The following is a 27,493-nucleotide window of genomic DNA, read 5'->3' as shown; positions in this document are numbered from 1 at the left end:
ACCAGAAAACAGAGGACTGCAGAAGTCATATTCACCAGAAATGATTGTGAACAGAAGTGTTACACATCCAGTTAAAGTCATTGTGGAAATGTGTTGTATGTCTGCTTGGTGCTTTGGTTTGTAGAGACTTAAATAAAATGGAGTGAGTTAAGATTTGCATTTGCTCCACCTCACACTTTGAATAAAGGGTAACTAAAGAAAAGTGGTTACAGGTTGTAGATATTTTTAGAGCTTTCTGTGCAAAAACACAATCAAATATGAAAGGCAGACATTATTTGTTAAATCAAGAATGAAGGAAAATAATGTGTTAAAGCAGGGGTGCCCGAGTTCGGTTCTCGAGATCTACCATCCTGCAACTTTTACATGCAAACTTTCTCCAACACACTTGAATCAGATGTCATCTGCAGGTCATTCAGCTCTGCAGAGACCTGGAAACGAGCCAGTCATTTGATTCAGGTGTGTTGGAGAATGGTTGCATCTAAACGTTGCAGGATGGTAGAACTTGAACACCGGACTTGGGCACCCCTGTGCTAAAAAATTACTTACAAATGTCCTGTTGAAGAATTTTTGTGCTTGGAATAAAGAAACAGTTCATCTTGTTCTGACTTCTAGACCTTTAAAGGAATATCTGCAGCTTTTACTATGAACTCTAATGTATAGGGATAATTGCATTTGAAGTTCAGCCATAATTTTTTCTATTTTTCAACAAAAGCATGTTGGCATGAACTTAATCACTGAGGTGACAGTAAATGGGAAAGTCTCTGAAAACTTGATGGATTAACAAGAAGGATTCTGGATTAACTTTGAACATACAATCTAGTAATTATGATCAGGTCTCTAACCACCACCACACATCCATACATCAGCAATGCATCACTGGAGACGAGTTTGATGAAGTGTTTTGCCAAAGTGACACATTTACAGTTTGTGATTGTGATGAATTAAACTGCTTACTGCATACTATTGAGGTACTTTAATCCTGTTTTGTAACTTCCACAGTTAAATCTATAGATAGTTGAGACAATAGATGACATTGTAACAACAGAACAGATCTCTTTGTCGAGCGGTCTACTCTGAATGTGAGTCATTTCTTTTTTCTTTAACAACACAGGGACATTTATCTTTTCTGTTTATCCTGACACTGGTGGGCAGCATCCTGTCACTTTTCTCTCTCACCTCCATAAACTCCTTCACTTCTCCACCTTTCCCTCATACTCTCCCTCTCGAAACTGAGCTTTGAAACATAACCTCACTGTCAAGGCAGACACTGCTCTCAAAGCAGCACACACACATCATTTGCCATCTTCAATAAGCAGTAACAACTCAAGCTAAACTAATTTTGGTGGGAGAGGTTTTCAGGTTTTAATCTCCTTCTCACTTTGCACACACCAGGTGTCACCTGTTAGTATTTGTGGAGCAGACAGCCTTATAATTGTGCAGGAATCTGCTGCTGCATCCGTTCTGCTGCATATCACAGTTGGCGCGGCTGGTTCTGCTCTGTGACGACGGCTGGACGATGCTGTAAAATTTGATATTGATCCGATACCAAGTAAATCCAGGCAAGTATGACCAATGTAGAAAACAGTACTTTTTGCTTGAAATTTCACAATAATTTTATTTATTTATTTATTTATTTATTTATTTATTTATTTATTATTATTATTATTATTAATAATAATAATAAACACAGTATAAAGATTTTTGTATAATAAAAGAATTTTTATTGACTGAGTTTTAAGCTTTTTCTTGGTAAAACAACATGAACAATGTGACAAAAGAATAAAATGTTTTTCCCTTTTATTACACACAGTTTTTTGAGGAAAAAAAAAACAGTACACAGTACAGTTGGCTGTCATTCACATTACTTGGCTTTATTTGTCCCCAAATCATTCTATTAGAAAAATATTGATCTCATCACGCTGGTATTGAAAGATATTGATACTCACCTCGATAACATCTATATTAAGATCAGTTCACCCTGCTCTAAGATTCTAGGATGAGATGTTCTTCTAACACATCATGAAAAAAGCCTCTTTATTAAGGTTTTTCTTCTAACAACTCGTGTAATTCTGTTTTTTTTTTTTTTTTTTGTTTTTTTTTGTTTTTTTTTTGTTTTAGGAGGCATTTGTTGTTTTATTTTTGTCACTTGCATTTTTTGGTGTGTATTATCACACCGGGTGGCAGTAAAGAGATGAACCAGGTGTATTAAATTGCAGCCACAGGTGATGTGGGACATTCTAATTAGCTTGTGGACAATGAGACCCTTTTTACTGCTATAACAGTTTTTGTCATTTGCAAATTTTCTTTTGGTCAGCGCATACCATCAAAGATCATTTAAAAATAACTTCACCCATCATGGAAAGTTGCTTTTGGACTGAATCTTGAAGCGCGTTATAAACAGATGTCTCCCCTCACCCAGCTGAGTGGCTAAATGATGTAGTTACTACAGGTTATCAAATAAATATTCAAAACATGTATATTGATGTGAATTCATTAAATACTATGAATCAATTTTGCTACTGTTGTTAATCTTCATGAGAAAATAAGATTAATTTGATCTTTATTGCCACTGAGGTTTTTGTACAGCTTCTTTTCTGTCTTCAGTCACTGTGGCTCATCGAGCACAATAATAAACAGCAGAATCTTCAGTTTTCAGGTTGTTCATCTGCAGATACACCTGCTGTTTGCTGTTTTCTCTTGAGATGATAAACCGACCTTGGACTGACTGAGAGTAGAAGATTCTATCACTGTCATTTTCTATAACTGCAATCCACTCCAGTCCTTTTCCAGGAGCCTGTCTGATCCAGGCCATCCAGGAGCTGCTGATGTCAAATCCAGAACCTGTACAGGTCAGTCTGTGGGAACTTCCAGGGTTTTTAACCGCCGGTTCAGATTCTGTCAAATCTAACAATTAACACCTAAAAAAAACTGATAAAATAATTTTATGTCATTAAATTCATTACAAGAAATGTGAAACCAAAAGTTCAGTTAAAACAAAACAACTAAATAATCATGTGGTTTCTTTCTTAAAGCTGCTAGTTTTAGTGAAACTCTTTACCTGCCCAGCAGACGGTTAGAAGCAGTAACACAGTTCTACTGTCCATCTTGTTAAACTGCTGCATATGTCCACTGATCTCTGTCTGTTCAGTCAGTTAAATAAAGGTTCAGGTTTTGCATAAACTCCTCCTCACAGAGAAAACTGGACTCTAATAACTGATAAAACAGAGGATCTATCACCAGTCATTTCAATTAATTACATGTTAAGATATTTTTTTTCAGGAAAATGTTGATCTGAACAGTATTTTTAACTGAGATGTTGAAACTATTGGCCAACTAGTTTTACTCAACGTTAGAGAGCTGTGTTGGTGTGTAGGATCTGTTTCTTATTAGCATAAAAGAAATTTTAAAGAAGCATTTGGAGAAAAAGAAATGTTCTTATGTAAACTGAAATAATTTTCTGTTTACTGTGTTTAAAACTTCTTTATGCACATAAGAAAAGTGGTTTTATCTTGATGACATTCCATTAATTTCTGTTCTCTTTCTAATCTCATTGTGAAACATGTTTAGTTTCTTTTTCTTGTCTAAACTACTTCATGTATTTCATGTTTTTTATTCACAAGTATTTTTGTGATTCATTGATATTTTGACAAATGAAGCATTTCTTAGTGAATAAAGGACATATTGAAGAAATATTCTTTAAATTCATATGTAGTTTATATAAATTTATTATATTATGAAAATCAATTTCACAAGTGCAGATCAAACTCAGAAGAGAAGATCATCTTAATTTTTAGTGTCTGTGGAGGTTTTTGTGCAGCTTCTTCTCTGTCTTCAGTCACTGTGTCTCTTCGAGCACAGAAGTAAACAGCAGAATCTTCTGCTGTCAGGCTCCTGATCTCCAGGTACTGAGTGCTGCTGGGAACATCTTCAGTCATTGGGAAACGACTCTGAAAGGAACTTCCATAGATAGCAGAGTTTCTTCCTGTATCCATCCTTCCAATCCACTCCAGAGCTCTCCCTGGTCTCTGTCGTATCCAGTGCATGTAGTAGCTGGTCTCCTTTTAAAAGAGGAAAAACAAAAGCTGACTTCCATTCTGATGGAATTTCTTTACTTTCAATCGAAAGATTAAAAAGTATTGTAAGAGGCTAATAAGGCTCTATTAAATCTGGTCCAGGAGGTTTTCTGTGAGTTAAACATTTGAGGGCCTTATGCACTTGCTGCACAGTAAAAGGTACAAAATGAAAACATTTGAGGGTTTTTACAGGGAGTCGTTGAGGCAGCTTCTATAGAGTTAAACAAAGAACCAGATGCCACAAAATGCTTGTAAAGTTATCTTTCTTTGACTGAGCTAAATAACTATTACCAATGTCCATGACTGATTCGGACATGTCTGCTACTGGCTCCTCCTTTGTCTGTAACTAATCTTTGCTACCCTGTACAAAATAATGAAATCAACAAACAGAAAACAAGTCAAGCTTATAATAATACAATGTTGTAAAATATTTCTTTTTTTTTAAAATCAACATCTTCCAGCACAATGAAAGCATTAACCTTTCCTGGCTATCTAGGGCCGTCATTCAGAAATGGGAAGAGTACTATGAACTACACAGGAGGTACATGAGATAAATACAAATATAATGAATATAAATATAATAAATATACTACATGGTGTGATAACATCAATACTTCAAACTAGGCCTTAAAAAGTGCCAGAATCAGAAGGAGTACAAAGTGGTTTTATTTGGTTTCTCTTGCAGAGATAACATAGAATTCAGATTTTTGAAGTTGTTACTGGCAATTCAGATTTTTATGGTATGAATATATATATATATATATATATATATAAATATATATATATATATATATATGTGTGTGTGTGTGTGTGTGTGTGTGTGTGTGTGTGTGTGTGTGTGTGTGTATAAACACTTTTTTTCTGTCTCAAGGGATAAAAAATGGTTAAATTAATCCCACAAAACTACTTTCAGTCTTTATTGTTGACTTTTATATTTTATTGTATGTAACAAACAGATAATATGTAAATAAAAAAATAATGTAAAACAGTATAAATATTGTAAACAATTGCAACCAAATATAAAACAGGGGTTGAACTTTTCTTCAGAACATAAAAAAAAAAAAACATTCATGACAGAAAGAAAAAAAAAATTACACCTGAAAAACGTTGAAATAAATTTAAGGACAGGAGGAGACAGGCTTCAGCTGAGAGACGTGGAAGAGGGGGTGAATGCGCATGGACCGGGGCAGCCGCAGCTTAACCACAGCAGGATTCCGGACCTCCAAGACCTCAAAGGGGCCAAGGTATCTGGGGGACAACTTGTGGGACTCCGTCCGCAGGGGGATGTTCCTCGAGGACAGCCAGACCTTCTGCCCCGGACGGTACGGAGGAGCGGGAACCCTGCGCCTGTCAGCACCCTGGCGGTTCTTGTCAGCAGCCCGAACCAGGGCCGCCTTAGTCGTTCTCCACAGCCGGCGACACCGGCCCAGATGCCGCTGGACGGAGGGGACAGCGAGCTCCGCTTCCTGTTCCAGGAAGAGCGGAGGCTGGTAGCCCAGGGACGCCTCAAAGGGGGAGATACCCGTGGCGTAGGAGACGTGAGAATTATGAGCGTATTCCACCCAACACCGGTGGCTGCTCCAGGCTGAGGGGTTGTCGGCAGCCACACAGCGTAGGGTGGATTCCAATTCTTGATTCAGGCGTTCTGCTTGGCCGTTGGTTTGAGGATGGAAACCTGAACTCAGACTGACGGAGGCCCCCAACTCCGTACAGAACGCCTTCCAGACCCGAGACACGAACTGAGGTCCCCGGTCCGAGACGATGTCCGCAGGAATGCCATGAAGACGGAAAACATGGTTTGACATGATCTCAGCGGTCTCCAAAGCCGAGGGCAGTTTGGTTAATGCCACAAAATGAGCGCCTTTGGAGAACCTGTCGATTATTGTCAGAATGGTAGTGTTACCTCGTGACGGCGGGAGACCGGTAACGAAGTCCAGTGCTATGTGTGACCAGGGCCTCCCGGGGATGGGGAGCGGATGCAGGAGCCCCGCGGGAGCTTGGGAGGAGGTCTTCCCTCGAGCACAAACCGGACAGGCGGCCCCGAATTCCCGAACGTCTCTTTCCAAGGTGGGCCACCAGAAGCGCCACCTGATGAGGGTTGCAGTGCGCTTCCGGCCGGAGTGACAGGCCACCCGGGAAGAATGCCCCCACTGAAGTACCTGAGAACGGACATTGTCAGGAACAAACAGTCTGTTTGGTGGGCCAGTACCTGGATCAGGACGAGTTCGTTGGGCCTCCCGGACGTTTTGCTCAACTTCCCAGGTGACGGCGGCCACCACACAGGACGCAGGCAGGATGGGGTCAGGACGGGCCCTTGGAGCTGAACTGCCGTGACAGTGCATCTGGTTTTACGTTCTTGGTGCCAGGCCTGTAAGTTAGAGAAAAGTTAAAGCGTCCAAAGAACAATGCCCACCTGGCCTGTCGGGAGTTCAGCTGACTGGATGTACTCCAGATTGCGGTGATCTGTCCACACGATGAACGGTTGAGCTGCTCCCTCCAGCCAATGACGCCATTCCTCCAACGCCAATTTCACCGCCATGCCTTAACATACAGCTTGTTTTCGAGGAGCCTCTGAAGCACCAAGCGGACGTGGTTCTTGTGATCTGACAGGGTTTTTGAGTATATCAGAATGTTGTCGAGGTAGACAAACACAAACCGGTTGAGAAAATCTCGGAGTACGTCATTGACGAGGGCTTGGAATACTGCAGGGGCGTTTGTAAGGCCGAAGGGCATGACCAGGTACTCGAAGTGGCCTAGCGGGGTCTTTAATGCGGTCTTCCACTCGTCTCCCTCCCTAATGCGGACCAGATAGTAAGCATTACGGAGGTCTAGTTTAGTGAAAACCTTGGAGTCTAACAAGGCATTGAACGCTAAGTCGATCAGGGGAAGCGGGTATTTATTATGAACGGTGATTTTGTTCAGACCCCGGTAATCAATGCAGTGCCGCAGGGTTTTATCCTTCTTTGTGACGAAGAAAAATCCTGCGGTTAAAGGAGAGGAAGAATGCCTGATTATACCTGCATCAAGGGACTCCTGAATGTATCTTTCCATAGTTTCTCTTTCAGGTCTGGAGATATTATACACTCTGCTGTTAGGAAGTGAGGACCCTGGCAGGAGGTCTATGGCACAGTCGTAGGGCCTGTGGGGAGGCAGAGAGGAGGCCTTAAGCTTACTGAATACCTCGGTCAGGTCATGATATTCGACAGGAACTGCTGAAAGATCTGGAGCTTCGGTTCCGCTGTTGTTTGCGTCTGTGGGGGGTCTGGCTGACCGTAGGCAGGATCGGTGACACTCCTCGCTCCAGCCTGTAATGGTCCTGGAGGTCCAGTTAATGTGTGGGTTGTGGAGTGACAGCCAGGGATGACCGAGAACCAGCGGGGAGTCAGGTGCTGAAATCAGCTTAAATTCGATTAGTTCCGAGTGATTGCTGGAGAGTTTCAATTTCACAGGTGCGGTGGTGTGTGTTACCTGAGCGAGGGTTCGGGCATCCAAGGCTTTGGCAGTCATGGGTTGGGTCAAAGGTATCAGGGGTATCTGGGCGTCCTCTGCCAGACGGACGTCCAAAAAACTGTCCTCTGCACCTGAGTCGATTAATGCCTGGACAGTGAGGGTCTGATCAGAAAAGGATATAGTTGCCGGAATCTGGGTCTTGGTCTTGGTCTGGCCCGTCAGAATCCCGACCTGAACTGACGGGCCTGGTCTTTTGGCCGAACAGGACAGGTGGCCCGGAAATGTCCCACAATGCCACAATACAGGCATTCACCTGCTTGTAGCCGTCTCTGCCGCTCTGTCGGGGTTAGGTGTGTTCGACCCACTTGCATCGGTTCGACCGCTGAAGCGGAGGAGAAATCCTGAGATGGTATGGGTGGAGCAACCAGGATCTCCACAGGTGGCGGAGCTGAAACGGGACTGCGGCGTTCTCGGTACCTCTCCCGGAGGCGATTATCCAGACGGACGGCCAGGTCTATCAGGTCGTCCAGAGTCTCCGGGAGGTCCCGAGTTGCTAACTCGTCCTTCAGGGTTCCTGTTAAACAATGCAAAAAATGATCCTTTAATGCAGCCGTATTCCACCCAGAATCGGCGGCCAGAGTCCGAAACTCCACAGAAAATTCTGCCACACTGTGGGCCCCCTGTCGTAGGGACATGAGAAGTTTGGCCGCCTCTCGGCCTCGAACTGGTCCATCAAAAACTTTTACTAGCTCTGACGTGAAGGTTTGGTGGGACAGAGTGTGGAGGGGTGTGGTTTCCAGAAAAGCTTCCGCCCATGTGAGCGCTCTGGAAGTGAGTAAGCCTATGATATAAGATACCTTAGATCAGTCGGAGGAATAAGTGAGTGGTTTCTGCTCGAAAATCAGAGCACACTGGAGGAGAAATCCCCGGCATTTTCCTAATTCTCCGGTGAAGGGTCTGGGATCCGGAATGTGCACCTCACGTACTGGAGTTGGCGGAGGTGGCGCGGAGACCGGCTGTGCCGCTGTAGGAGCGGAGAGCTGAGAAGGTTGGTTAAACAGGGCTGACAATGACCTTGTGATATCATCTAATTGTTTTTGCAGGGCGAGTTGGCCCTCTCCAAGAGATCGGAGTACCTGAGAGTGTTGACCTAGCAGGTTTCCCTGTGACGACACGGCGTGATGTAGGTCGCTTCCTGAGTCAGGTTTCCTGGCGGCTGATTTGGCTTGCTCCATTGGATCCATGTTGTGGCTAGATTATTCTGTCACGGCTGGTGTGTGTGGATCCAAGGAGACGGGAGCGTAGGGAAAAATCAAAGAACACTTTATTCGAAGAGGTACAGATGGGTAAGATGAGTTCGCTTGGAGGACAGGCTGGAGCGGGCAGACAGGATTCACGGTACAACAGGCGAGGTCCAGGTCGGAGGCTTGAGGGAAAGAGAACAAACACAGGTCAGTTTTCGGCTTCACCAAGATAGAGACTAGACTTCGGGCTCGACTGGTTACCACAGTGAGTAGTATAATCCAGCGATGACTGGAGGTCCGGGTGAGGTTTATATGGGGATGAGAATGATGACTTGATATCCTCCAGCTGCGTCGTCCTAATAGCGGTGATGATAGGTGATCCAAATATGGTCAGCAGGAAGCAGGGAGTGGGAATGAGCATGGGCCATGACAGTCCTGTTATTGTTACTGTTCCTGCAGATGTGTCTCTGCTGCCACTAAATTTGTTTTTTAGGGCATTATTTTGGGATAAGCTTCCATCGTACCACATAGTAAAAATCCAATCCAGAGCTTTTCCTTCTCGCTGTCTGATCCAAGCTGTTCCATAGCCGCTATTAGTCAAAGAATAACCAGAAACTCGACAGGTGATGGACAAAGACTGTCCAGGCTGCACAACCTTTGAGTCTGGCTGGATGAGATCAATACTGTACACACCTGTAGAAACACAAAATAACATCATCTCCATCATTCACCCAAATATTCAGTGTTTCTGATTATTAGTGTAAATCCACTCAAATCTCCTCACTGAAAGAAAGTTTAGATCAACTAAATAATAATGTGGTTTCTTTCTTAAAGCTGCTAGTTTTAGTGAAACTCTTTACCTGCCCAGCAGACGGTTAGAAGCAGTAACACAGTTCTACTGTCCATCTTGTTACACTGCTGCATGTGTCCACTGATCTCTGTCTGTTCAGTTAAATAAAGGTTCAGGTTTTGCATAAACTCCTCCTCACAGGAAGGAGACACCTGGACTCCAGATAACTGGTAAAACTGAGGATTTATTGTCAATCCTTCATATTTTTTATGTCAAGAAATTTTTAAAGATAACTATTCTTAACTAAACAAATACTAAAAAAAAAAATGTAATAACGAAAAACTGCATTTAAAAAGCTAAATTTTACACTCATTAGAAGTCATTCTGTCTCATTCACATTTTATTTCATTTCATTTATTCAGATTTTTAATGTTTTTAATTCACAAAAAAAAATTATTTTGATTTATTGCAGATGTTTTCATTGATGATGGAATGTTTTTTACTGTGTGATGTATTTTATGTTCAGCAATATATCCATGTTTAATTACAATAAATTTAGATGACACTGGTAATTTTAAATAATAGAGAACAATTCAGAATAAAAAAGTAAAACAAAACAGAGGTTTGTCCTTTATAAAACAAGGATTTCCAGGATTATCAGCTATGGAACGATAACAGAACCTGAGAACAACTCACTAAAGACAAACCCATTTCTTTTTTTTCAGCAGTTTACTGACACAATTCTATGAGCTGTCAAGTCTATTTAGGTGTTAAAATTAACTCAGAATAATGTTTCCACACAAAAGCATTAACTATGTTTTCATGTACTGAAACATATTTATATATTCAACAATATTCTATAGTGTTTCTTAATGTTGTGTTTTGTTTTGTAGAGTTTCTGTTTACTTTTCACAGCAGATTTTCTCCTGTGGAAATCAGAATAGTTAATGTGATAAACAGCCTTTATCTATTCAACTGGGCCATTCGTGCATAACACAGATTTGCATCCAAAAAGTTTAGCAAAGCAGAAATGTTTTCATCCAGCATGTCTAACAGATGCTCAGGTGGACTTACATCATTTCCGTCCTGTACAGCTCCCTGAGTTTACCAAAATAATAGCTTCATCTAAACTTTCAACAGTTCTTTTCCAGGAGCCTGTCTGACCCAGCCCATCCAGTAGCTGCTGAATGAGAATCCAGAAGCTGTACAGGTCAGTCTGTGGGATTCTCCAGACTCTTTAACTACTGGTTCAGATTCTATCAGAGTCTGACCATCAACACCTGTAACACCAGAGAGAAGATACATGTCATGAAATATAATGATAACACGTATAAAAGTTTTGGAGATCCTGATTATTACTCATCTTCACCTGCCCAGCAAATAGATAAAAACAGCAGCCCTGTTCTATAATCCATCATGTAAAACTCTGAGCCCACAGTTCTGTTTTACCATCAGTACAGTCACATAAGTAGACGTGGAATTTATTCAAGTTTTGCATTGACTCCTCCTCACAAGAAAGAAAACATGGACTTCCTTTTGACTCAGCTACTTACGCTACAGGAGGTTAAAGTAATGAAAATTTACAGGTGGAGAGCCATTCCCCTAAAATCCCCAGTTATTACAGAACATACTAATGCATTACAAAAATGGTTCTTTTATAGTGATGCTGTCTGTAAAATGACTTTTTCAAATCTACAAAACCTTCAAAGTGACAGGCTTTGAACACATCTTAAAAACAAACTGTATAACTGCTCTAACAAGTTCTGTCCACATCAGCATGATACTGTTGATTGTTCGGTATATTCTGAGGAAATTCAGCTGTTTTTAGTTTACAGACTGATCCTCTGCAGAAACAGCTGCTCTCTGCTGTTTTTCTTTGAGACAGTGATGTATCTTGATCAGAAGATGTGGAAAAATTGTCTTTCAGGCAAAAACGTCTCTGGACGCTGACTTGAATAATAAAAAGAAGTTTATTACAAAAGTTCAGACATCAAAACAGATTTCTGCAGCAAAATCTGGAGGTCCCAAAGCCGGAACGAAGACCTAAAGACCTAATGTGTCGTTCTGTCTTATATAGGGTTTAAACAAAGAAAATTCCTCAGTCCTGTGTCCTCCAATCATAGAGTTTGCCTATAGGATGCTCATTTGCATGGAATGCATGTTCTTGTGTCAATCCAGTCTGTGGGACAGAGAACCCCATATGGTAAAGACTTAAGTGTGTACCATACAAATGCTTATGCTTAGATACCTCAACCGTAAACCTCAGACTAAGAGTAGAAATTACTGCTGCATTGATGATTTTCTAGTCTTGTTGACCTCTCAGATTGCTTTACACTAGAAGTCATATTCATTTGTACAACTATACGTTTAACAGAGATCCATATTACATAGACTCATACAGTGAAATCTTTTGGGACCATCAGGGGTTCAATGTCTTGCACAGAAACTTCAACAATGCAATGACTAAGAAGGCTGAGTAAACCAGCAACCCTCTGATTAGCAAATAGTTGTTTATTCTATTCAGCTTTATGTCCTGACTCAAAACTGAAGCTACTAATGGGACCAAAACAAGCATTTTAACAATCTCAAACAAATTAGCCTGTGATTACTGGTATCAATCACATGTGAAGGGGGGAAACAGTCCACTGACGTAGCATAAAGAAAAACAATCGTCTTCTATTTACAAATTAGTTGTTGTGGTTGAAGAGAAATCAATCATCTGTTTCTCACCCTGTGCATGCTGGGACACGCTCAAGCTTAAGGTTCAACATACTGAAAGAAGGAAAAATGATTTTATCATTGTTCTCTATACACCTCCTGGAGATGGTAAAGCAGTCTTGGACTGACTAAGAGTAGTGTTGACTGCTACCACCTGGCTGGATGATTGGATCAATCCACTTCAGTCATTTCTCATAACCCTGTCTGATCCAAGCCAAGTCAAACCAACTTTATTTATAAAGCACTTTATGACAGCAGCCACTAAACAAAGTGCTGAACATAAAATAAGTCAAAACAACAAAACATTAAATGATAAAAGACAAGACAATAAAATCATTAGAATGATCCAGGCCATCCCATGGCTGCTGAATGTGTTATCTAGAGGCTGTACAGGTAAGTTTGTAAGATTCTGGTTCAAACTGTGTCAGAGTCTGACCATCACCACCCGTGATACCAACAGATTTAAATTGCTGGCATTAAGTTGGTTTTACAAATGAAAGGTTCAGTGTCTTGCCCAAGGACGCCTCGACCTGAACTCTCGGCCAAGTCCTCCCTCGGGTCACAAGATGACCTTATCTGATAACACTTTATAATAGGGTTCTGTTGTAAGCCACTTCTAAGTCATAAGTTGATGATGAACTAAACATTTACAAAACTTGACAATGCATTAATAAATGATTATTAAATAATGTGGTAATAGTTTGTGTATGCTTTGTTGATTTACTCTAAATCCATGTTATAGATGATGTGTAACTATAGTAATAAATAAGTTTTAGATCTTCCTGCTTCCCCCAAACTAAAGTGTAAACAACTCATCACTTAGAAATGTGTTACTAATCATTTGTAGATCTTTATTAACTAATCATTTGTAGATCTTTATTACCTGTTACAAATTATCTGTAACAAATGTGCAAGGAACAGCGTCCGAATATAAAGAAACAATGTTTGAAGGTAAGAGCAGAAAAACATTTATTTAAGCAGTTGTGTAACAAAATAACATGTCTTCGGTAGACATACAACTAGGAATACATTCTTTAAAACAAAATTATGTCCATGCTACTTGCAATAGGCAGGTTAGCAAAAATTTGCAAAAAATAAAAAAAAGGTGTATGTCTGAATGTAACCTATAACATTGCCTAACTGGCATAGCACTGTAATTTATTTTACTTTTAGTTATGGGGGAGAAGCTTTCCATTTTTTTTCAAATTCTCTACTGCGGACAAAAGTGCAGGGTCATCACTTAAAACATCTGAACTCTTCTGGATAAAGATCTTCAGCTTCTGGCCTCTGGAGAATCCCCGTAAGAGCTCTTCATACTTTTCTTGAGAAACTATCACAAGTTCTGCAATGACAGCACTTGCAACCACTGTGTTCCTGTCCACTCCAACAGCATTGTAGGAAGACCTCAAGTTCTTCCCTTGCCTGAATTGGTGTGAGACCTTCTTGTATCACTTCAACACCTGATTTGGATTTACAGCCAAAAAACATAAGAAAAATAATAAATTAAACAATCTGTGAAAAAATGACTGACCTTGCAAACTTTTTTCTATTTTTCAGCTAAAGATGATAAAAAGTACCACCACTTGCCTCTCTTAACAAACTTTGTTTCCTTCATTTTCTTCTTCTTATCCATCTTCTTCTTCTTCTTCTTCTTTTTCTTTTACTTCCTGTGCTTTTTTTCAGTCTCTGATCAGCAGAAAATGAGGAGGAAGAGGACGAGGATGATGAAGGGAAATAAGATGCTGCTTACTTAAATGACTGATGAGTTTGAGTAGTCTGAGTCATCTGAATCGGCTGAAACATCTAACCCAGCACTATATTTGTTCTTGTCTGATGAAAGAAAAGAGTGAGAGAGCAAGAGGTTAGTACAGAGCCAAAACACAAAGATACAGTTATAAACTATATAAATTTAAAATCTTAGAGATAAGCATTTTTAAAATGTTTAACAATAAAAATGTGGTAGAATCTAAGGAGTGATCCTTGTGTTTACTGTTAGTTTGTAGTGTTTCCTTTGCTCAAATAGCAAGTTATACCTAGGTAAGTTAGGGACAGTAAGAGTGCCCCATAGTGTTTGTATTTTATTCAAACCCTTGAGAATGACATTCATTTATTTTCAAGGATATATAAGATGGTGCATTTATAGTGAATGCAAAAGTTAAATATATTTTTAAATATTTTATTTATCTTGCTTTAAGTAAATTAAAATTTCTACCTATATTCTAAATCTTATGTTATGGATCTGGTTTAGACAAATCTGTGTTTATATTGATCATAATCCTGATGTGTCACAATACATTTGAAAATATCTGTTACTGTTTACATTTCAGCCCCAGCAGTTATCCTGCAAGATAATTTACCAAAGTAGCCAAAATAATTTATGTATTTTTCTAATTTATGTAATTTATGCTCTTCCCCACCTTGGTTACAGGCTTTATACTGTGAACCACAGTGCGGCTTTTTTTGATGCCCAGACAGGAGCGCAGGAGTTGTTTTACTTTCACAAGAAACAGTGGAAGGAGGAGATTTGGATGAAACCCAAACTTAGAACATATGTTCAGACTAAAGAAGAATATTTTACAGAATCATACTTAACGCTGCATTTAGGGAGAGGTCAGGGGTCATTGTGTGCTCAATTAAGAGCTGGAACGTTGCCCCCAGCGATTGAAGTAGGTAGGTTTAAAGGTATTCTTGAAGAAATGCGTTTATGTGTTTTTATGTGATGTGGAAGTTGTTGTAGAGGAACTTTTTGTTTCATTGTCCTTTTTATGATGATATGAGGAAACTTTTGTTTTGAAAAGTACAAAAGAAGAAAGCTGACCTGTTTGGATGTCTGAATTTGATATGTTGAGTTGGTTATTCCAGGAGGAGGTTTACATGCTATCTAGATTCATTGAGAAAGCCTGGAATTTAAGACAGAGAACACTGTATTCTAAATGAGCACCCTGTTTCCCCAACTTAAAATCCTGACCCGTGTTGTTATTGATGTTTAAGTGGATGGTTATATGTATTTTGATTTTGGCCTCATGTTTCTTTTTTTTTTTCGTGCGTTTAGCCATCTTGGAATTGTTTTGATTTATAATGTCTAGTGTCTTGTAAGCCCATTGGGCTGGGCACATTCTGTGCATGACACTGAAATGAATAAACCAAAACAATCTGAAGAAAATCTGAAACTTATTTATTAATATAGTTACACATCATCTATATCATGCGCTATATACTTTATAGGGTGACCTGGTATGTAAGGGCTCACTAGTGAGGGTGCAGACAGATTCTGAAACATTCTCTGACATATGCAGTATTTTACTGATGTGCATCTGGTGTGATCTTCTGTGGGACATAGAACCAGTTCACATAATTGCATGTTGTGCTTTATAACGGAGGTTCCCAACCCTGGTCCTCAAGGCCAACTATCCTGCAGGTCTTACTCTTACAAGCTCTGCACAAGTCTGCTAAACCCTGCCGCACACGAGAACTATCTACTGAGCTAAAAGTAATTCGAGACTGTTTTCTCAGCAGAGAGCTCGCCGTGTGTGCCTTATTTTCGCTGAACTTTCTACCTCGCGAGGCCTTGAGGTGAAAATCAAACATGTTTGATATTTTTTTGCCTCATGAGGAAAAAAACTCACCGTATGCGTGCTACGAAAGTTACGTGCTGAGGACAGAAATTCAAGTGACCAATCAAGACGTGCCCTCCACTCACATGATTCCAAGATGGTAGCCCCCTCTTGTCATAAATGAAACAGAGACAGAGATGGATATGGAGGAAATATTGCTACTCCTTCTGTTGATGAGGCACCACCGTTGCCGGCGTTGTAAAGTTAGGAGAACATGGGTGAGGTCATGGCTGCAAAGGAGGACAGGGCAAGGAGTTTATGCTAATCTTCTCCAAGAGATGCGCTTCGAAGACCCAGAATCCTTCCGGCAATACCACCACCTGGACAGAGAATCCTTCGAGAGGGTGTTGGAAATGATGGGTCGATCGGTCCTCAAAGTTGATACCATGATGCGACAGAGTATCAGTCCAGGAGAGAGGCTTGCCATCACTCTCAGATTCCTGGCTACAGGTATGTTTTTTACAATGTAAATTACATTGCATGCAGGATGACTGTGGCTGGCCCTAGTTTACTATGTTTATATGTAGCTAGCTCTACCAAAAAGAATTATGTCAACTTTGTTAGAAAAAGCAAGGCCATCACAACTATATTATGCTTGCCTCCATTGGTATGACAATTGTGGTTTATATTGTAAAAGGTGATCTTGATTCATTGTAATTTATGGTTAAGATTTTGACCCTTTGTCTTTGTAAAGCTAATAAAATTTTAATGTTTCTGTATTTTAAGGTGAAATATTTTGAAGTCTGGCATTTCAATTCAGGATTGGAGAAAGGACAGTCTCAAATGTTGTTGATGAGACATGCCAGGCATTGTACAGCACAATGAGGGAGCAGTATATGAAGGTTATGAATTGCATTTTATTCAAACAACTTAACAGTATGCACTACAGATGCAACAAGTTATTAAATAACACAGTTTACAAAAATAAATGCTCTATTAGCCTAATATGTTCCAAAAAATAGAACAGTAGAATCACACATTAGGCCATCTGTGTGCTTGTTTGGGACCGACCCACTCATGTCGTTGGGGATGAAATGGTTGTGGCTGGTGATTAAACATTGGTGGTGGTCTTGGGCTCATGGGGTGTGTATTTTGGCCAAGTGTTCCCATTTGTGCCTGAAATAAAATATTATTAATATTGAATTGGACCATGTTTCTAGTGTATGGATCAAAATCAGACAATGTTTGTGTGACATACCGACCAAATGCACAAACTGCATTATCTTCCACTGAATTTTTTTGTGCCTTGTTTCTCTGAGTAATTGACTCAGCCAACCCTTTTATCAACTGACATTCTTCAGCATCACGTTGCCGTTTCAGATGGTTTGGTCGTATGATGGGTTGTTTTGTGAATTTGGGGGTAGATGTGCTTGTTCTGCTTTCTCCTTCATCAGCTTCACTTTCAAAGACAGAAGATGCATCATTGGGGTCTTCACTTTGGCCATCATCTAGCACATCAATGGTGTCCTCACTGCCAGCTGTATCAGATGGTGATGGCTGAAATTATTAAATTAAAAGCAAACATTAAATATCTATTTTTTTCAGGTCATGACAACGACAGGTGAATGGAAGGAAACTGTCAAGGAATTCAAGGAGAGGTGGAACTATCCTTGTTGCGTCGGAGCAATTGATGGCAAACACTTTGCCATCCAACAGCCAGAAAACAGTGGTTCAGAGTCCTTCAACTACAAACATTTCTTCAGTGTTGTACTCTTAGCTCTTGTAAATGCAAATTACAAGTTCACATATGTAGATGTGGGGGCAACTGGTTGTGCAGGAGATGCTGGCATATTTGCAAACTCAGCATTAAAGAAAGCACTGAGTGAAAATTCTCTGAATTTGCCACCAGCAAAAGAGATAAATGGAATATCCACCAGCAAAATTAACTACCACATAGTTGGTGATGACGCATTCCCACTGTCACTAACACTGATGAAACCGTACCCACACAGAAACCTGGACCAACCAAAACAAATTTTTAATTATCGGTTATCCAGGGCTAGACGGGTGGTTGAGAATGCATTTGGCATTCTCTCCAACAGGTTCAGGGTGTTTTTGACAACAATCAATCTCAGGCCTGATAAAGTGCAGCAAGTCATTTTGGCTGCCTGTTGTCTACATAACTATATGGTGGAAAACAACAGGCTTTCCTACATCAGCATTTGTGATAGTGAAGACACTGCTAACCATACCCTGACTGCTGGAGCATGGAGGAATGATCCCCCCTTGACAGGACAGCAGCCAACTACTGATCGAAGCCCCAAAGCTGATGCAAAGTTACAAAGGCAGCTCCTAACTGACTATTTCAATTCTGACTATGGAGCTGTGCCATGACAGCATGACATGGTCAGTCAGTGATGGTATAGAGTAGACAGGAAATCAAAACTAAGATAGTGTGAATTCAGTGGGATGAATCTGTCATTTGTCTCCAAAGAGTCCCCTATGTTTTTAATTGGCAAAAATCAGTTGCCTTTTCTCCTCCAACAAGTCCAAAAGCTGATTAGACAGACACTGTACATTTCTTATTGTGAATCTTTCCAACTGTATTTTTATGTACACATATGTTGCAATTTTGTGATTGATAAATACATTATTGAGGAAATACTTACCGTATCCAAGTTTGTTATTGTTGGCCGAGCAGCGATGTAGGGAACAAGAAATTGCAGTTTTTCCAAAAGATACATCTTTTAGATCATCTTTGATACATTTATCCATGTTTTACTAATATTGCAAAGACCATATGTTTTATTTAGCCTATCTGCACCCTCCCTCCCCCCCTATGTGATAACTTTGGGACCCCATTAGGGGGTCGGGCCCCCCACAGTTGGTGAACCACTGCACTAGTCAATTGGTTGCCCATCATTAACGATCTTATGATTTGTGAAATTCATTAAAAATTATGTTGATAATAGAAACTGAAATACTCACCACTAAAATTATTACTTTATTCACACCACTGTGATTCTTTGAATTGTTAAAATTGGCTTTTTAGTGGTTTAACTATGAAGTATTTCTTTCCTTTTGTTTAGTAAAACCAGCCTTGAACAGACTGAGAGTAACATTTGTTTCCACTATTGCATCTTTTTTCCATCTCTTTCCAGGAGCCTGTCTGGCACAGTTCATCTAGCAGTTGTTGTTGATTCTGATTTGAGATTATAAACGGTGTGAGGGACTCTCCAGGGACCTCAATTATAAAGGCCGTAGGCACAAAATCCTGCATACACCAAAAATAGTCAACTTGGCAGTAGAATGTTCCTACCTCCATGCGACACCAACAGCACAGAATAAAATCAAGAAAATGATGAGGTGGAGAGTCTGCTGCCAACATTTACCATTCAGTAAAAAAAATGAGAAAAGTAGGATTCGGTCATTTATTCTGTGATCCAGCAGAGACTTGAGCGTCTAGAAGTGATGCAATGCTTATAAAACACACAAGAGGTGGTTTTCCTTTATTTATTTATTCGTACACAATCCTTTTGTAATTGTCCCAATTTCCATCAAGACAGTCTTTATTTCCCACAACTCCTTGGCCACATTGTTAATAGCGGTGATCGTGTCCTTCTGCACCTGCAGGACTTCCTCTGTGGACAGGACCCATCTGGAGCACCCAGGAACTATAAAGAAATATTATTTAACAGTAAATAAACTGCTTCCAATCTCAGATGCATCTGTACATATTTATTTTATACATTAAAACAAAAGACTACATTAGCTGCATCATTACTGTCATTTATCAGACGCTTTTCTCCAAATTTCTCCAAATTTACTGTGGGCTGTAACGTCCTGCCTAAGGCCCCTAGTAGAAGGTGTTCCGGTTCACCCCTCTGGGATTCGAACTTCGATCTCCTTCATGGCAGACGGATGCCCTACCGACTGAGACATCCAACTGCACGTTCTGATGCTTTTGGCGTGTCTTGCCTTCTGACACTGTGATGACAGCATCTGCCACCTGCTGCTAATATTCTGCCTTTCTGACACTAGCATTGCCTGCGCCATGCCCACCAATTAAACATTTTTATGTTTTTCAACATGGTTCATCAGGATCGCTGTCTCACATTTTGTATCAGTCATGTCTGACTGACATATTCATTTACTGAAATCAAAGTAATTTCCAAATATGCAAATTTATAGATGAAGTTTCCTCACAGTTCCAGTAACTCTTATAAGAATACTTCTTGGAAGTTAAGAAAAAGCACTAGACAGAAAAACAGGTTTGCTATGAATAGAAACTGTATCAAGCATCTTCCTGCTTTACTGTTTGCATGTGACAGCAGGAGAGAGTTTGTTTTATTCTAATTAAATTTCAGTTATAACATTCTTTTCAGACAGGAAGCAGCAGAAAGTGATTTACATTATAAAAGTGCAGCAATTTTGGTGCAGCAATGAAATAGAAAACTTTTTATACTCGAAACCAGAAAAAAAGATGTTTAGCTCGTCTGCCAGAGAAGCGTCTGCATTCACCGATCTGGAAGATGGTGTTTTGTAATCCGTCATGGTTCTTAGTTCCTGCCACAGAATCCTAGAGCCACTCTGTTGAAATTGTGACTCTAGTTTCTGTCTATAATGCTGCTTGGACAGAAGGACAGTCTTTCTTTATCCTGTTGGCACAAATCTAATCACATATGCTGGAGTTGACTGGATTGGCTGAACATGAATCCAGAGGCTATACAGACCAGTTTGTGGGATTCTGCTGGTTCTTTATTGAGTGGTTCAGACTCTGTCAAAGTCAAGACCATCAACACCTGTTGGAGCCAAAAATATCAAAATGTACAAAGATGAAATATTAAAAAATTCAAAAGCTCCATCCCTCTCCTGTAGTCCATATTAAACTGGATCAGATGCTGTCTGTCAGTCCCACTGATGTCAGCATATAGAAACTTTTTTGCACTGAATCCACCTCACAGTTGTGTTTTCACATAGAGAAGAGCGTCTGCTGCTACTTCCAGGCCTGTTTTTACTCCCTCTTTTATTAGTAAGTAATATAATTTACTTCTTGTTACTCAGCTTTACATTGAATTGTTCAAGTTCATGTAAAAATGAACTATTTTTATGGCACTGAAATAAATAACAGGTAGTTTGAACATCAGGTTTCAGAAAACTGAAATATATAAATTCAGCCTACAAATCATGATGTAGAATAATTTATATAAATTGATTGTTAACATAACATATTTATTCATATGGCACTTTAAAACTATAACACATGGTTAACCAAGATGCTGCACAACACTGTTATATATTTTTAGATTAAAAATGTATTAAACACTACTCTCATCTTATTTTCTTTAGTTAATTTATCGTGTTGTCCAAAATTATACTTGTTTGGGTCTAAAATGTTGAAGCAACAACAACATGGTAAAATGTCATTATTAGTTCAATTTGTGCCATCAGATGGGTAAAACATGGTTATTTATTTTTCTTCTGTCTCATGAAGAGGAGAATATCAACTTTGGAAAAAGGACTCAAAATCATATTAAATGGAATGGTGTTTGCAGGAATTATCTATAGTAGTTTGGGAGCATCGCAGTAACAGCTGCAGTGTTTTTGTTCAGCTCTGTGGCTTCCTGTATCACTGTGGCGTCCGAGCACAATAATAAACTGCAGAGTCTTCAGCTGTCAAGCTGCTCATCTGCAGATACACTTGATCCTTGTCATTGTCTCTTGAAATACTGAAGCGATTCTTGACAGATGAGGAATAATATTTGTTGCTTCCACTGGGAGCAGAAATGTAGGCAACCCATTCCAGTCCTTTTCCTTCAGCTTGTCTGATCCAGCTGATAGGAGCAGAGCCATCAGATATTCCTGCATATGTACAGGTCAGTTTGTGGGATTCTCCATGTCTCTTTACCGCTGGTTCAGACTCTGTGAGAGTTTGACTGCAAACACCTGGAAGAAAAGCAGTGTGATGAGAGCAGAAAACACAGAACCAGAAAACAGAGGACTGCAGAAGTCATATTCACCAGAAATGATTGTGAACAGAAGTGTTACACATCCAGTTAAAGTCATTGTGGAAATGTGTTGTATGTCTGCTTGGTGCTTTGGTTTGTAGAGACTTAAATAAAATGGAGTAAGTAGGGATTTGCATTTGCTCCACCTCACACTTTGAATAAAGGGTAACTTAAAAAAAGTGGTTACAAGTTGTAGATATTTTTAGAACTTTGTGTGCAAAAAAAAAAAAAAAAAAAAAAAAAACTGAACCAAATTTGAAAGGCACACATTATTTTTTAATCAGGAATGAAGGAAAATAATGTGTTAAAGTGAGTTATTATGCTAATAAATGTCGTGAAGGTATGCAGCTTTTACTGTGAATTCATTAATTGTCACTGAGGTGACAGTAAATGGGAAAGTCTCTGAAAACATGAACTGAGGTTTTTGTACAGCTTCTTTTCTGTCTTCAGTCACTGTGGCTCATCGAGCACAATAATAAACAGCAGAATCTTCAGTTTTCAGGTTGTTCATCTGCAGATACACCTGCTGTTTGCTGTTTTCTCTAGAGATGATAAACCGGCCTTGGACTGACGGAGAGTAGAAGATACTATCACTGTCATATTCTATAACTGCAATCCACTCCAGTCCTTTTCCAGGAGCCTGTCTGATCCAGGCCATCCAGTAGCTGCTGAAGTCAAATCCAGAAGCTGTACAGGTCAGTCTGTGGGAACTTCCAGGGTTTTTAACCACCGGTTCAGATTCTGTCAAAGTCTGACCATTAACACCTAAAAAAACAGAGAAAATAATTTTAAGATAATAAATTCATTACAAAAAATATGAAACCAAAAGTTTAGTTAAAACAAAACAACTAAATAATTATGTTGTTTCTTGCTTAAAGCTGCTAGTTTTAGTTAAACTCTTTACCTGCCCAGCAGACGGTTAGAAGCAGTAACACAGTTCTCCTGTCCATCTTGTTCAACTGCTGCATGTGTCCACTGATCTCTGTCTATTCAGTTAAATAAAGGTTCAGGTTTTGCATAAACTCCTCCTCACAGAGAAAACTGGAATCTAATAACTGCTAAAACTGAGGATCTATAGGTAGTTATTTTAATTAATTACATGTGAAGATATATATATTTTTTTTCAGGAAAATGTTGATCTGAACAGCATTTTTAACTGAGATGTTGACCAACTAGTTTTACTCAACATTAGAGAGCTGTGTTGGTGTGTAGGATCTGGTGTGTTTAAAACTTTTTTATACACATAAGAAAAGTGGTTTTATCTTGATGACATTCCATTTATTTATATAGTTTTTCTAGTTTCATTGTGAAACATGTTTAGTTTATTTTTTCTTGTCTAAACTACTTCATTTAATTCATGTTTTTATTCAAGTTAAACTTTTTGTGATTTGATATTTTGACAAATGAAGCATTTTTAGTGTATAAAGGACATATTGAATAAATATTCTATCAATTCATAATTTATATAAATTTATTGTATTCTGACAATCAACTTCACTAGTGCGGATAAAACTCAGAAGAGAAGATCATGTTGATTTTTAGTGTCTGTGGATGTTTTTGAGCAGCTTCTTCTCTGTCTTCAGTCACTGTGTCTCTTCGAGCACAGAAGTAAACAGCAGAATCTTCTGCTGTCAGGCTCCTGATCTCCAGGTACTGAGTGCTGCTGGAAACATCTTCAGTCATTGGGAAACGACTCTGAAAGGAGCTTCCATAGTCAGCAGAGTTAGATCCTTCATCCATCCTTCCAATCCACTCCAGAGCTCTCCCTGGTCTCTGTCGTATCCAGTGAATGTAGTAGCTGGTCATTTTAAACCCAGATATGACACATGACATCTTCACTGTCTCTCCAGGTCTTCTGAGCTCAGATGAAGACTGGTCCAGTTTGATCTCACTCATGACTCCTGTAATAAAGCATAACATAATCATTGTCCAGCAGAAGAAATAAAAAAAGAAATGTGAAAAATAAACAGAATAAACTGTCTCACCATGAATGGTGGCTACAAATAAAAAAACTCCAAATTGCTGCTTTTTCCATTCTGTGATTAAATACTGGACATCAGCACTTTACAACAGATGTCTTAGAAATGTTTAAAACTGTCTCAGTGTTCTGCACAAACTGCATGAAAGCTGCTGATGGAGTGTTTATAAGAGAAGAAGAGTTTGCATAGACCTCCCTCTGCAGGTTTAAAAGGGAAACATGCAGCACAGATAGATATGCATGATGAGATTTAATTAGATATACTGTAATTTTCTCAGAGGGAAATTAAAATTCTTTAGTAGAGGGTTTTTTTCTTTGGTTTTTGCTTGTTTTTGACAGGAATTTCTGGATCTTCTCACATAATAGTGCAGACTGAAATGTATTATAAAGTTTTTCAGACCATCTACATGACACTGTTTTGACTTTTACATTTACTTTTAAATATCATATTTATAATCACACTGGCATAATTTCATGATTGAGATAAAACAAAAGCTTTTAAAACAAAATGTACAAAAGCATAATTTATAATTCATGATGATGTTAAACATAATTATACAACACAGTGTGATAATGTCAATAATTTAATGTAAGGCTTAAAAACGCTCAGAATCTTCATAAATAAGGAGGACACAGTGGTTTTATGTGGTTTCTCTCACAGAGATAATACAAAATTCAGATTTTTAAATTAGCAGTGTTGTCTTAGTTACTCGAAATTTTGATTTTTATGGTGTGGGAGTAAGTTACTAACTTTTGTTTATGATTTAACCCTTTAACACCTGAATTTATATGCATATCTTTGAAAAATAACTTATTTGTGTTTTTGCCTTCAAGCAGATTTTAAGTTGTTAATTTGACTGTAGTACATAAAACAGATACTACAGATAAGCAAAACCAGGTATTTTTTTTAAAAGTAATGAAAAAAAAAGAAAATTATCAAAACATTTTTTTTCTGTCTCAGGTGATGAAAATAGTTTAATTAATGCCAGAAAACTATCTTCAGTCTCTATTGTTGACTATTATACTTCATGGTATATAATAAATAGATACTATATAAATACAAATATAATGTAGAAAAGTATAAACATTGTAAACTATTGCAACCAAATATAAAACAGGGGTTAAACTTTTCTTCAGAACATGAAATAAACATTCATGACATGAATCATAACATAAATATATACATAGATATATAAATAAAATATATAAATTCATATTGTGGAATGTGGGAGGAAGCGTGTACGGGGAGAACATACAAACTGCAGCCGGTGCTAGAAAGTTATTCCTGGTTGTTTTCATCACTGCTGCTCCTGTTGTCACAACTCTCACTACTTCTACTTTCATCACCTGGTGAAGAAAAAAAAACTCCTGAAAAATGCTGAAATTTTTATGGTTATTTCACATATTTCTGTGAAATCAGGTTGTTCAGAGAAGCGGCACAAAATATGTTAAAGCTGAACTCCAATGAACAAAAAGCTAAAAAGAAACATGTTTTTGATGATCCATCAGTGGTTGTTACACAGTAATACTCATACCGACTTTATTCTTGTTCACATTTTTGTGCTTGACTGCATCTTGCTGGTTAATCAGTTTTTGTTCAGGTCTGGTGGGAGTTTGTATCTCTGTGTGTCTCTCGCACAGTAATAAACAGCTGTGTCTTCAGGCTGCAGATTCTGTCCTGTTATTGTTACTGTTCCTGCAGACGTGTCTCTGCTGATACTAAATTTGTTTTTCAGAACATCATTTTGGTATAAGTCTTCATCCCACCACAAAGTAAAAATCCAGTCCAGAGCTTTTCCTTCTCGCTGTCTGACCCAAGCTGTTCCATAGCCGCTATCAGTCAAAGAATAACCAGAAACTCGACAGGTGATGGACAAAGACTGTCCAGGCTGCACAACCTTTGAGTCTGGCTGGATGAGATCGATACTGTACACACCTGTAGAAACACAAAGTAACATCATCTCAGAATATTCACTGTTTCTGATTATAATTAGTGTGAATCAACTGAAATCTCCTCACTGAAAGAAAGTTTAGATCAACTAAATAATAATGTGGTCTCTTGCTTAAAGCTGCTAGTTTTAGTAAAACTCTTTACCTGCCCAGCAGACGGTCAGAAGCAGTATCACAGTTCTACTGTCCATCTTGTTAAACTGCTGCATGTGTCCACTGATCTCTGTCTGTTCAGTTAAATAAAGGTTCAGGTTTTGCATAAACTCCTCCTCACAGGAAGGAGACACCTGGACTCCAGAAAACTGGTAAAACTGAGGATTTATTGTCAATCCTTCATATTTGTTATGTCAGGAAATTTTAAAGATAACTATTCTTAACTAAGATGCTGGAAATATTAATAAACACGTTTTATTTACTGTAGTGAAACGTAATGGTGTGTAGTGTCTGTTTCTTTAAAAGATAAAAAAATAAAAGAAATACTCAAGAAAGCATGTGACAATGAAAAACTGCATTTAAAAAGCAAAATTTTTATGATTTATTGCAGATGTTATCATTGATGATGGATTGTTTTTTACGGTGTGATGTGTTTAATGTTTAGCAAAATATCCATGTTTAATTACAATAAATTTAAATGAAACTGGTAATTATAAAATAATAGAGAAAACTTTCAGAATTTAAACAATACAGAGGTTTGTCGTTTATAAAACAAGGATTTCCAGCATTATCAGATATGGAACGATAACAGAACCTGAGAACGACTCATTAAAGACAAACACATTTCTTTTTTTTCCAGCAGTTTACTGACACAATTCTATGAGCTGTAAGGTCTATTTAGGTGTTAAAATTAACTCAGAATAATGTTTCCACACAAAAGCATTAACTACGTTTTCTTATCAAACAACATTTTAACGATCCCAAACAAATTAGCCTGTGAGTACTGGTATCAATCACATGTGGAGGAGGGAAACAATCCACTGAAGTACCATAAAGTGAATCAATTGTCTTCTATTTACAAATAAGTTGTTGTGGTTGAAGAGAAATCAGTCATCTGTTTCTCACCCTGTGCATGCTGGGAAACATTCAAGCTTAAGGTTCAACATACTGAAATAAGGAAAAATGGTTTCATCATTGTTCTCTAAACACCTCCTGGAGATGTTAAACCAGCTTTGGACAGACTAAGAGTAGTGTTGAATTCTCCCACCAGGCTGGATGATTGGATCAATCCACTTCAGTCATTTCTCATGACCCTGTCTGATCCAGGCCATCTCATGACTGCTGAATATGTTATCTAGAGGCTGTACAGGTCAGTTTGTGAGATTCTGGTTTAGACTGTGTCAGAGCAGTGTTGTTTTCGTCAACGATGACGAATTTATTTCGTTCACAAACCTCTTTTTCATGATGATAAAGACACGGTGACGAGCTAGAAATGGCTCTCTGATGACGAAAACACGACGAGACAATTGCGAGATTTTTTTGATGAGACAAGACGAAAATGTTCAAGGGCCGATTGTCCAACATTAAAAAAACATGACATTTCTGTCTATTGTGAGTGCAATCTGTCAGTCAGCCATGCTGCTGCACCTTGGCCACATCCACCACCAGACGTGCAGCACGAACACAGACAAACAGTTTATTCATTCATAGATGAATCATGGTGGCAACGCTGACGAAGGGGTTTGGTGGAAGCAATGAAATGATACATGGACATATTTTAACTATAATTCATCA

The 27,493-nt window shown here is 38.9% G+C and overlaps 1 protein-coding gene and 1 gene segment (V, D, J or C); both read right to left on the bottom strand.

The window, feature by feature from the left end:
• The window catches only part of LOC121656110 (immunoglobulin gamma-1 heavy chain-like), a 343,586-nt gene that overhangs the window by 31,491 nt on the left and 284,602 nt on the right, over window positions 1-27,493 (bottom strand). The gene's annotated exons all lie outside the window — the stretch shown is intronic.
• LOC121656222 lies at window positions 22,162-22,845 on the bottom strand. The segment is given in 2 exon segments: window positions 22,162-22,602; window positions 22,742-22,845. Coding segments are annotated over 2 exon segments (369 nt in total).

This window comes from Melanotaenia boesemani, chromosome 2 (assembly GCF_017639745.1).
Source record: "Melanotaenia boesemani isolate fMelBoe1 chromosome 2, fMelBoe1.pri, whole genome shotgun sequence".
NCBI classification, from domain to species: domain Eukaryota; kingdom Metazoa; phylum Chordata; class Actinopteri; order Atheriniformes; family Melanotaeniidae; genus Melanotaenia; species Melanotaenia boesemani.
This window is presented reverse-complemented; position numbering and strand designations above follow the sequence as displayed.